This window comes from Lepidochelys kempii, chromosome 1 (assembly GCF_965140265.1).
Source record: "Lepidochelys kempii isolate rLepKem1 chromosome 1, rLepKem1.hap2, whole genome shotgun sequence".
NCBI lineage: Eukaryota > Metazoa > Chordata > Testudines > Cheloniidae > Lepidochelys > Lepidochelys kempii.
In genome coordinates, this window is record NC_133256.1 from 43,563,000 (window position 1) to 43,575,533 (window position 12,534).

General features: G+C 40.6%; 1 protein-coding gene across 4 annotated transcripts in view; it reads left to right on the forward strand.

Moving 5' to 3' along the window:
• The window catches only part of WASF3 (WASP family member 3), a 142,467-nt gene that overhangs the window by 109,665 nt on the left and 20,268 nt on the right, over window positions 1-12,534 (forward strand). For all 4 annotated transcript variants that reach the window (XM_073340447.1, XM_073340475.1, XM_073340456.1 and 1 more), the window contains 2 exons: window positions 7,108-7,242; window positions 11,051-11,204. In XM_073340447.1, the coding sequence (XP_073196548.1) occupies window positions 7,108-7,242; window positions 11,051-11,204 (289 nt within the window). The remainder of the gene's footprint in view (window positions 1-7,107; window positions 7,243-11,050; window positions 11,205-12,534) is intronic.

The window sequence follows — 12,534 nt, forward strand, 5'->3', positions numbered from 1 at the left end:
AATCATTGCTAGCTACCCAAGCCATACTAAAGAAGAAGACAGGCAACCATAAGTCTGCCTGTTAAGTGCTTGATTATACAACCTGAATAATATTCTTAATGTAGGTTTTTGTAAGTAACTTCCTTGTTTTTAAAAAAAGAAAAAGGTAAAAAATACCATTAAATTATGTTCAACTGTAACAACTTTCTCCCATCATGTATTATTGGTCAGGTGTGAGTCCTGAACCTTCAGCACCACAGCACAGACTCTTACCACCTGAGCATCAGGATTTAGGACAAAGCTTTTATCCCAGAAGTGGGCATAGGCTATTGGGGCCACATGCTAGGCTCAGGGTTGGCCAGTGGAAGGCTAACTGAGCTTGTGTGTGCTGTCTCCCTCCATCTCTTCTCCATCCCTGGGAGCTCAAAGGAGCTTCTGCCCGCAGAGGGGTATTGGGGAAGGGCTAATGGTGCCGTTTGCTGGGTCTGGGGAGGAATGGGGCTAATAGGGTTAAACGTGGGGTGGGCCTGATCCAGCTATATCCCCTCTCACTCTGCTCTGGCAGCTCTCGGGCTTTCTCAGTGTAGTGTGCTGATGATGATTAGATTAGAACAATCATGGTCAGTTATTTTGACATGCTGCTAAAATGTTAATTCCTGAGCAACCCACACAAGAGAAGGGAAATAGCAATTTTTAACAATTAATATATTTTGGCCAAACCAGATTGGAATTTCATTGCACGAGTGAAATGCACATCTCTAGCCCCCGGGGCTTTGTCCCCTCCAGTGTTAATACTGAGGCCTGGTCTACATTAGAAAATTAGGTGAGTATAACTATGTTGCTCAGAGGTGTGAAAAATCCACACCCTGGAGCGATCTAGTTAAACTGACCTAACCCACTGTGTAGACAGTACCAGATTGATGGGAGAATTCTCCTGTCAAGCTAGCTGCCGCCTCCTGGGGAGGTGGAGTCGTTATGCCGACAAGAGAACCTCTTCCGTCTACATAGGTAGCGCTACACTGAAGCACTACAGTGGTGCAGCTGCTTTTTAAGCGTAGACAGGACCCCAGTAAGAGTCAGACCTCTTCCTTGAGCTTTGTGCATACAGAACGCTGGCTGCTAACTCTCCATCTTGGATACTTTTATATAGGCTTGGAAGAATTAGATTTTCATTGGTAAACGTTGATTTCAGGGCCAGGGCCAGACTTAGGGAAAATGGCACCCTGGGCGAACTTGCTTTTTGGTGCCTCTGGCCCCTATGGGCATGGTGGCCCCCCATTGCCCCTGGCCCCCATGGGCTTCCCAGTCTTCCCACCCTCCCTTCACCCCAAAGGCCTGCTCCCCCTCCTACACCCCCTTCACTCCTAACCCCTGCATCCCCCTCCTGCACCTATGTGGGGAAACAGAGCTGGATGCACGAAGCAGCTGGCATTGCTGCTCGCTCCCACCAGGACTGTTGCTCCTCTGCTCTGCACACCGGGGGGGGAGGTGAGGAGCAACATCATGGCTCTCTGCATCTAGGTCACTTTCCCTGCCTGGGCTGCATAAGGAGAGGGCATGAGAGCAGCAGCTGCTGATGCCTCACAGCACAGCCCAGGTGGGGAAAGTGACCTGGATGCAGGGAGCCCTGGGTGTGTGTGTTGCGGGGGTGAGAGGGGGAGGAACTGCATAAAGGAGACTGTGGAATTAAATTTTTGCATGAAATTGGGGCAGCCAGAAACCCTGACCCAGGCCTGCCACCGAGCCTCCCCCTCCCCTTCCAGCTCGCACCACCCAGTGGTATGAACCTCTGGGGGAGGAGGTGGGGCCGGAGCAGAGCTGCAGCAGCTGAGGGCTCCTCTCTGTCCTGCGCTGGTGGAGAGAAGTGGGGCAGGGGCTGGGCCGGGTGGACAGGAACCAGCACTGCAGCCCCTTGGCCGCAGCATGCAGGTATAGAACTGGGCTGGGCCAGTGCACAGCGCCATCTTTAGCAGGCCGCCCTGGGCAGCCGCCCCGGGCAACCGCCCTGGCCACCCACCCCAAAGGCCGGCTCTGTTGAGGGCATACGCAGACACTGATGGAAAAATATAAATGCTGCTTGAGAACTTATTAGGGTTTGATTTAAGGATATTTTCTTTGTATATGATGTTGACAGTTTGCTTTGTAACAGTTATAAAAGGTCAACATTTTGAATCTTATCTACTCTCATTAAATAATTGTCTGACCCTCCCAGAATTTCCCACCACTGCGAAAATTTAAATAGATAAAAATTAAAAAATGCTTAAAAATAAACATTATCAGTCAAAATTATAAAAAAATCAAATTCTGCCAACCCTACTTTTATAGTAGTAGTATTAATATATTGCAACTCTCTTTTCACTTTCTCTGATTGCTGCCCTGTGAACTCTAATATCCTATCCTGTGCCGCCATGCTTGCTTTTACATTACTTCTCAACTGAGGTTAAGATTGTGCTAATTTTAGCTGCTTTAACATTGTAGTGTCATTTTTTCATCCTTGTGACGGACACCACAATGATAGTAAATGCCATCTTAATTTAGTATTCATTACAAATTCAAAATAAAACCAATGTTTAGGCAAAAAGAAAAGATATATTTGCCAGTAGTCCTAATTTGCAGATCTGTTAGCAGTCATGACATGTATAGGAATTCCATGGTTTCAGGGTGTTTCCCAGATTCCCACATTGGAGTCACCAGTCAAGTGTTATCTAATATGGCTTGACAGGGGAATCAGTCAACTAATAATGTTTAGATACTTCTGGCTGAGAAGCAGAGGTGCTCACAAGGGAGATGAGCAGGCAGAGAAATACAGTTTGGTAGTAACACTAGTGGAACTTGATGGGGAAAAATAAAATCCTGTCAGACCGAAAGGTGGGAGAGGGCTTGACAAGTTGAAGAAAGGGGATTATTTAAGCACAACTGCAACAATGTGGGCAAACGTGTGGAGAAAGTGGAGCAAATAAATAAGATCAGCAGAAAATAAAATTGGAAAAGTGTAACAGAAATAATCTTAAGCAAAAAGTACAATTGCATGAGAACACAGGCAGCTGATGTGGCAACTGCTTACATGTTTTTGTACAAAATAAAGTGATAAGTGGAAAAAAAATCACTCTCCTGTAGCCATCTGGCCCAACCCTGTCATAAAGCTTAAAAGAAGATAGTCTCTGTAATTAACACTGATAGGTTTTTGCTCCTCGGGCTCATCTGCATCACTGATTTGTTTCTTTTCTGTAACCAGCACTAATAAGTTTCATTTCTTACAGAAGGTAACTTCAGAGACATCTTATTCAATATGTTAATTCAGATTTTTTTGGGGAATTAATTGCAATTGATTTTTGCAGAGATTGCTACCAGAGATCAACTACAGATTCATGAAAACTTTATAGACCAATGTCCCACAAGTTATTTACTGCAGAAGTTGGAGAGAAATATAATGATACATGTTATTTGATGAAAAGTACTAGTGATCTTCTCAAAAGACTTAAGTATAGAATCCCATAGTATTCTTGTTAGCAAGTTAAGGAAGTATGGGCTGGATGAATGCACTATAAGGTGGGTAGAAAGCTGGCTAGATTGTCGGGCTCAACGGGTAGTGATCAATGGCTCCATGTCTAGTTGGCAGCCGGTATCAAGTGGAGTGCCCCAAGGGTCGGTCCTGGGGCCGGTTTTATTCAATATCTTCATAAATGATCTGGAGGATGGTGTGGATTGCACTCTCAGCAAATTTGCGGATGATACTAAACTGGGAGGAGTGGTAGATACGCTGGAGGGGAGGGATAGGATACAGAAGGACCTAGACCAATTGGAAGATTGGGCCAAAAGGAATCTGATGAGGTTCAATAAGGATAAGTGCAGGGTCCTGCACTTAGGACGGAAGAACCCAATGCACAGCTACAGACTAGGGACCGAATGGCTAGGCAGCAGTTCTGCGGAAAAGGACCTAGGGGTGACAGTGGACGAGAAGCTGGATATGAGTCAGCAGTGTGCCCTTGTTGCCAAGAAGGCCAATGGCATTTTGGGATGTATAAGTAGGGGCATAGCGAGCAGATCGAGGGACGTGATCGTCCCCCTCTATTCGACATTGGTGAGGCCTCATCTGGAGTACTGTGTCCAGTTTTGGGCCCCACACTTCAAGAAGGATGTGGATAAATTGGAGAGAGTCCAGCGAAGGGCAACGAAAATGATTAGGGGACTGGAACACATGACTTATGAGGAGAGGCTGAGGGAGCTGGGATTGTTTAGCCTGCAGAAGAGAAGAATGAGGGGGGATTTGATAGCTGCTTTCAACTACCTGAAAGGGGGTTCCAAAGAGGATGGCTCTAGACTGTTCTCAATGGTAGCAGATGACAGAACGAGGAGTAATGGTCTCAAGTTGCAGTGGGGGAGGTTTAGATTGGATATTAGGAAAAACTTTTTCACTAAGAGGGTGGTGAAACACTGGAATGAGTTACCTAGGGAGGTGGTAGAATCTCCTTCCTTAGAGGTTTTTAAGGTCAGGCTTGACAAAGCCCTGGCTGGGATGATTTAACTGGGAATTGGTCCTGCTTTGAGCAGGGGGTTGGACTAGATGACCTTCTGGGTTCCCTTCCAACCCTGATATTCTATGATTCTATGATTCTATATTTTGCAAACCACTTTGTCAAGAAAAGTCTAATATGGAGTAGAATGAGGATGATACTTGTAAGTGCAGGGAGGAACTGCTTTTTGGTGTCTGATATCACAGTAACTATAAGGAAACAGTAGAGCTTGAAAGTTTTTTGGGGGGGTGAAGTGGAGAGGACTCTCAGTTTATTTATCTATTTGGGGTGGCTGGGGAGGAGCTTTTAAAATTAAGGATTAACAGATCACCTCTGTTGTAAAAACACTGATCCAGAAATAGTAATGGGTGATTGCAGTTTGACTTTTGGAATGTCTTATGCATAGATTTCCTGCTGTTGTTAGAAAGTGAAGTAACTATTTTTTTCTTTTTTGCAAATAATATTTAGCTTTTCCAGAAGCTGTGTAATACTGTTTTTAAATGGTTGGCTTTTAATAGCACAATCAGTTTTTAATATGGAAGCTATGAGCCTCCTAACTTTAGACAGCTTTCAAGTTCTCAGCTTTCCAATGTATCAACTAATTGTGTTATTAAAAAATCTAATTTAAAAAGTAATATTCTGAGCAACTAGAAAAGCTGTGTCTAAGAAATTGTTTGGACCATGTTCATTTGAGTTATCTGTTACAATGTTATTTTACCAGATTGTTGTTGTTATCAGCAGGAAGTTAGTGTTCCAGTCACCATTCATTTTTAGAGCAGCAAGTACAGTTGAAAAAAAATTTCAGTGTTAAAAAGAGAAAGTTATTAACAAGCAGATCTTTAATCATCTCTTCTACCTCCTTCAAGGTAACTGACAAACTGATACTTATAGATTGTTTTTCTTCTTTTAAAGCACTTTTTGTAAACTTTAGCTTTTGATTTAGCCACAACATCAGAGGGAGTCTGTGAAAGCCAGTAAAGAGCCTGGGGAAGGCTAGTGAAGCAGTTTCTCCCATACTATCTGTTTTGCAAAATGCAAACTTTTAACATGTATTTTTCCTAGCTCTTCTGATTGTAAAGATAATCTTCTGAAAGTGAACAGATGCAGTGTTGTCTTATTGAATCTACAAGTACTCTGAAACAATAACTCTGAGCTGCAAACAGACCATTCATTTTAATGGAAAATAAATTCTGAAGGCTGAAGATGAACATTTCAGTAGAGGCATTGCTAAAAGTTTGTTTCCCTTTTTTTTCTGGTCCTTATGACTCTTTGTCAGCTGTCCCCAAGACTTTTATTGGGGGGGTGGAGAGCAGAAAGATGGCACAATGCCACGTCTATCTCCCCACTAGGTGCGCTAAGGAGAGCTTGGGTGCACCTCAGGATCTAGCTCAGGGGTGGCCAACCTGAGCCTGAAAAGGAGCCAGCGTTTACCAATGTACATTGCCAAAGAGCCACAATAATACATCAGCAGCCCTCCATCAGCTCCCCTGCTTCCAGCGCCTCCCACCCACTGGCAGCCCCACCGATCAGCACCTCCCTCTTTCTTCCCACACCTCCCGATCAGCTGTTTCATGGTGTGCAGGAGGCTCTGGTGGGAAGCAGGGAGGAGCAAGGGCACGGCAGGCTCAGGGGAGGGGGAAGGAGGGGGTGGAGTAGGGGCAGGGCCTGTGGCAGAGCCAGAGATTGAGCAGTGAGCACCCCCCGGCACATTGGAAAGTTGGCACCTGTAGCTCCAGCCCTGGAGTCAGTGCCTGTACAAGGAGCCGTATATTAACTTCTGAAGAGCCTCATGTGGCTCTGGAGCCACAGGTTGGCCACCCCTCATCTAGCTCATTATGTTATCTACAGATTTTGACACCACACTTAGTGAAGGTTCTACTATTCAGAAGCTCCCCCACTCGGAAAAGAAAGAAAAGAAAATCAAAATATTGTAAATTTTCCTTCATCCCTATTCTGTGAGCATCACTTGTCACTGTTAAATTAATAGACTATATTTTCCAAATAAAGGATCCAGGAAAGGGGCGTCTCCTCCAGGGTTCTAGAATGTGGACATTTTTCACTCTCCAGCAATAGATTCCAAAAGGATTTCATTGAACAACCCAGCAGTCAATACACAGCACTGAAGGGCAAGTTTGGAATGTCCTTAATTAACAACGTGTACAGTTAAGCCTGGTTATAGGGCACAACTTAGAACTTTAACAGAATTCTGCCACTTCTTGCTGCTCACTCTTGTTCAGGTGATTAATAAATATACTAAATTATACCTGACTTACTGTGGCTCTCTACTATTCCAGGATTGACTGAAACTTTTTAAAAGACAGCAATAACATTGGCTACCATGGAGTTTTCAACACAGAAGTGGATTTTAATGATTACATGTTTTTGTTAGCAGCTCAGCTACTTAAGGAGATGGTTTAAGTTTATTTTGATCTGTCTGACCATTTGCATTGCATTTAACTGTTCTGAATGTAATATTGCATTGCTAAAGTGTGTAGTACGTTAGTATACTGTAATTCTTTTACGAGTGTTTAACTGTAATATCATGCTGTTGAAGCAGTGTTTCCTGTGTTTTTGTAAGTCTTTAACAGATGGCATTCTCCATTTTTCTCTACAGGCAAGCATGCTGAAGACATATTTGGTGAGTTGTTTAATGAGGCCAACAACTTCTACATCAGAGCAAATTCTCTTCAAGACAGAATTGATCGCCTTGCTGTCAAAGTTACCCAGCTGGATTCAACAGTGGAAGAGGGTAGGTAATTGCATAAAAGCACTGAACCAGAAGTGATGTTGACAAGGTCACAGTAATTAATTACACAACAATCACTGCTTTTCCTTTGGAATAATGCTGAGCTGATAGTTCATCATGTTTACTAGGAGGGCTAGCTGGAAAAAATCAGATTAGGTTAATTGGAGAAAAATATTTTGAACCTCTTAGCTCTCTTCATATTTGATTTAAAATTTTAGTTTTTGAGGTCTTTGTGATACAGTCCTTGCCTTTCGGGACAGGAGACATAGCTCTTACACTCATGATCTAGGTCATCTTAATAAATCATAAGTTATTTAATTTAGTCATCAGTGAAAATGTTCCTAATCGTAAAACCATTAAAAGGTTTAGGGCACTTGGCCCTCTCATTTTAAAAGGGGGGAGTTGCAAGTTAAAGTTGACATTCATTACCAATATGTCTCTAGTATGACTGGCTCTAATCAATGCTGTTATAATGCTCTTTCCCTAAAGAAAATGGAGATTTATGTATTATCAGCTAGCTAATGTGATACAAAGTTTGAATCACCAGATACTGCACATCCTTGGATCAACACCAAAGTTACAGCATCACTTGTTTATATATATAATTATTAATGTGGTCATTCATTTTATAATGTGCATTAAAAACTTGAGGAAGGCCCATACTCTATTTGAAACCACAAATTGCTTTAAATAATTTTAAAAACATATTCCTATGTCCTACCTTAACAAAAAAAAAAAAAAAGCTGAAATGTGCAAGCTTGCTTGCAAGTTCAATTTCCTAACATTGAAAAGCTTGGTTTTTTTTAAATGATACAATTCAAAGGCTCTGTATAATTTGATGCTGGATTTTTCTAGAATCGTAATGCCAACTGTGAAGTATAAAAATGGATCTCTTTGAAGAAGCTGCTGACTTTAATGATTAAAAATATTAGGGCTATATTAGGATATATGTTTCACTTGTACACGAGACATTGCATTCTGGTACAAAGGATACCTTCAAGCTGAATTAAAGGAACTCGCACACTGTGGATATGCAATTGTAATCACATGCTTCCTTTCAGGAATTGTACTGTTCCTCATATGTTGCAACTGGATTTGCCAGAAGAATCTAGTGTGAAATATAAATCAGTCTTTTGTGAGTCTTCAGTGAGGGTATCACTGAGGCAGACCATGTGTGAGGCAGCCTAGTCAGGGTAAGCCCTAGGTGTTTTGCTTCCTAACAGCCAAGGAAAACACAAGAATTTGGCCCCTCTCTTCCCAGATGCGTTAAATTGCTCGCCTCTAATGCCGGCACTGAATGTAGTCAACTGGAGCCCATCAAGCTGGCAGGACAAACTGCCAACTCCTCATTCAGGCCACAAACTACATGAGAGTTTGAAGCAGCTGCTGAACAAGCTCCCTTTACTGGAAGAGTATGGCAATGTAATATGAATGTCTTATCAATATCTCCCTGTAAATTAAAGTTCCCTTAATTTGGGATGGCTGTTTTGCCTTCTCTATGTAAAGAGTTGCTTATCTCAGTCCAGTTGCTAGTTAACAGATACCTGCTTTGCAAAATACCAGAATTGACATTAACACTTTTTGGCCATCTCAGGAGAGGGGTCAAGAACTAAGTAGTCTGAGAAACTGAGCTATCTTTAGGTGCTCCTGCATCTTAGGTTTGAGGCACCAATCATTGTTATGGTAAAATGTGAGGAAATTAACACTACTCATGTGTATACTGAACCTGTTCTTTGATAAATTGGAGGACCTCAATCTTCAAATCTTTCAATCTGGTACATTTCAGGAGCACTAAATTCACTTAACTAGTTTTAAATTTTTTAAAAAAACATCTGCCCATTTATTCCATTATGGATAGTTTCTGGTCAGCCTATGAAGCTGTAAAGAGACACTCAGAGTAGCTTTTGTTTCGATGTTCATGTCTCACTAGATCTGAGGGTCACGGGAGACTCCACTCAAAAGTACTTTCCATAGTTACCCCAACGCTGCTAATGACCTTTCAAATTAATGAGCCACACACAAACTATTTTAATGTTGTTTTAATCTCAATAAGGAATTTCATTGACTCTTTGGCTCTGGAAATTGGAATTTTTGCAGTAAAGATGATTGGTACCAGAGGTTAATCTAGAATTCTGACTGCCTAAAATTCAATTCAGTAAAATCAATTATTAATCAGACACAATTTTGAAAGCACCATAATACTTCCAATCAGTTTAATATCACTAGAAAAAAGTTTTTTAGGAAGATTTCATCCTAATGTCGTTGTTGGAAACACCACAGTGAATGGGATAGGTAATTGCTAAGGATATTTTCAAAATCTCCTAAATCCCATTGACTTTCAGTGGGGCTTAGGCTCCTGAATCATCTATATGTTTGAAAACTTTTACTCCTAAACTAGGATGTAACGATTCAAGACTGTATGATTGAAAAAGCTGCCTTTAATTCTGATCATATCATTTTACATTCAATTAGGTTAAAAAAGAAGTGAGTGTCAAAAACAAATGTTTGTGTACCCACATGTGCTAGCCAAGTGAAAGAGGGACTTGAAGTTTCATTTTTGTTCCTAAATCCTCCATCTGCTTAGAGGCTACTAAAGAAACTAGGTAGTCATGGAGTGAGAGGCTAAATATTGCTCAAAAATGAGGTGGGAGATGGAGCAAAGATTAGGATTAAGTGGTCAATTCTTATCATGGCAAAGGGTTAGCAGCAAGGTGCCTCAAGATTTTATATTAGGCTCCATGTTATTTAGTATATTTGTGATCTGGAAAAGGAGGGGAATGAATAGTGAGGTAACAAAACTTGCAAATGATGTAGTTATGTAAATTAGGACCAGAGTGGATTGAGAGGAATTCAGAGTGATCTAAACAAGCTAGGTGAATGGGCAACATGATGGCAAATGAAATTAAATGTAAATAAATGCAAAGCAGTACACACTGGAGGAAAAAAATCTAAACTCACACACTTACATTTTTCTAAATTAACTATATCAACTCAAGAATTGGACCTGGGTAAGTCTGAATTTTGAGCTGGGGATGTGATTCCCAGCTTGAGGAGACATACTTGTACTAGCTTTCATGGAGCAAGTGTGCTAATAATAGAATATAGCCATAGCCGCATGAGCCGCCTTGAGTACGTATCCAGTTTCTCTGATGGGCATGCACTCTGGGTGGCTAGCCCCTCCTGCTGTTCATACTGCTGCAGATCCTTCATATAAATCAGTCGTGCAGCCTTATCTAGGATCTTGTGATCATCACTGGTCAGCCCATCTAAAAGTAGATATTGCAGAACTTAGGGTGGTTCAGAGGAATGGTCAAGGGCATGGAAAAACGCTCATATGGAGAAAGCGTGAAAAGACTGGGGTTATTCTCCTTAGAGACAAATAAGGGGAGACATGATTGGAGTATATTTAATGAACGATATGGAGAATATTGATTGAGAACAGCTGTCTCATTCACAAGGACAAGCCAATCTCTAACTATTAGAGATCAGGGTGAGATTAAATGCGAGGTGCTTACACCTTCTGAGGCATCTGGTGACACTGTTGGAGATAGGATGTGTACTAAATTGATCTTTGGTCCGATTCAGTATGGTAATTCCTATGTTCTCACGTGATGCATTGACAATATTTACTATACAAATTAAATATATAAATATTACTTCAGTTTTGCTACTACATATGAGTACTGAAAAGTTTGTTGAAATATTTTCAAATAAAAATCTCTTTAATGTTGTAAAAATGAGATCTCAATTTTGGTCTGTAGTAATATTAGAAAATATGCACAATTAAATATCTTCTTTTCCTCTCTAATAGTATCGTTACAGGATATCAACATGAAAAAAGCATTTAAAAGTTCGACAATACAGGACCAGCAAGTTGTTTCAAAGAACAGCATTCCTAATCCAGTGGCTGACATCTACAATCAGAGTGACAAACCACCTCCATTGAATATTCTTACACCATATAGGTATGGATAAAGTCAGTGTCTAAATTCTTGTACTGTGCTATTCATCTCGTTTAATTCTAGATACATTCTTAGCAGTATGGAGGAGAATGGGTAGGTAACTATACAGTACAGATGCATTTCTGAACACAGGGTTTGAGGTGTATCCCCAGGTTTTATGAGGTAATAGTTTGAGTCACCCCTTTGCACATTGCAAGATGATATAATGTTAACAAACTGAATAAACATAAATAATGCAAGGCTCAGTCAGACTGAACAGTAACAATTTATTTCTAGGGGGTTAATATTTTTCGTATTTGAAAAGTAAACCATATTATTAGTTTCATAGATTGGCTTTCTGTGAATCTGGAAAATGGCTCATTGGATATAATGTAACATAATTTGGTTTTGCAGTGCTTTGTATATGGAAGGAGCTGTAGAAATTATTATATTAAAGATACTCAGTCTGAGCACAGGACTGTGAGGCAGACACACCCAATTATTAAACCTCATTCTTACACTGATTTCCTCTATAGCTTTAGATAAGTCACTTAATCTCAATTTTAATTTATCCATGTGCAAAGGAGTGTTGTAAGTTATTGCCATGCCAGATGACTTTCAACTAATGAATGTGGTTCCATAAATACCTAGATAGAGATCAGCAGCCCCTCCTGGGTGCAGTGGAAAAGGGACACTGTCTGCATACCTGTCGAGTGCAGATAGTTCCTTCTCTCAAAAAATTAACATCTGAAAGTGAACCTAAGAAGTGGAGATGGGTACTTTTTTAGTGGACATATAATATGATGAGTTTTGTGGATTGTACTGAATGGACAACTGGATTTTCATACAGTAAAATAAATGTAAACTGTCATACGGTTGTGATGAATAATTGTACTCCATTTCTGCACTGTGGTTGAAATCATCCCATTTCAGAATAATGTAAATCTGAACCTGATTGGTAACAGGAAATTGAGGTTGTCATTGAGTATATAAATACTGTAAAGAAAAGGAAGAATATAGTAATTACCATTTTATTCTGTTTATCTTGAGTTTTGGGTGCTGCTGCTGTTTGTTTTCATTTCCTGACTTTTTCCTGGCAAATAGACAGGTACAGTAAGCAGGACTTCATTCTCTGTTTCCATTAGATTTATAATAGTCTGTTTAAAGACTCTCATTTTTCAGTCTTTTTCTAAGTATTCTGGGTAATACGTTATCATTTCTTTCCCTAAAATGTCTTGGGTATTAGATTGCTTAAATATGAGTGATTGTTAAATATAACTAATGCTTATAACAGGATGCCGTGATTTCTGATTGTACAATATTTTTGCAAAAAGTACACACTTCTGCTTTGGTA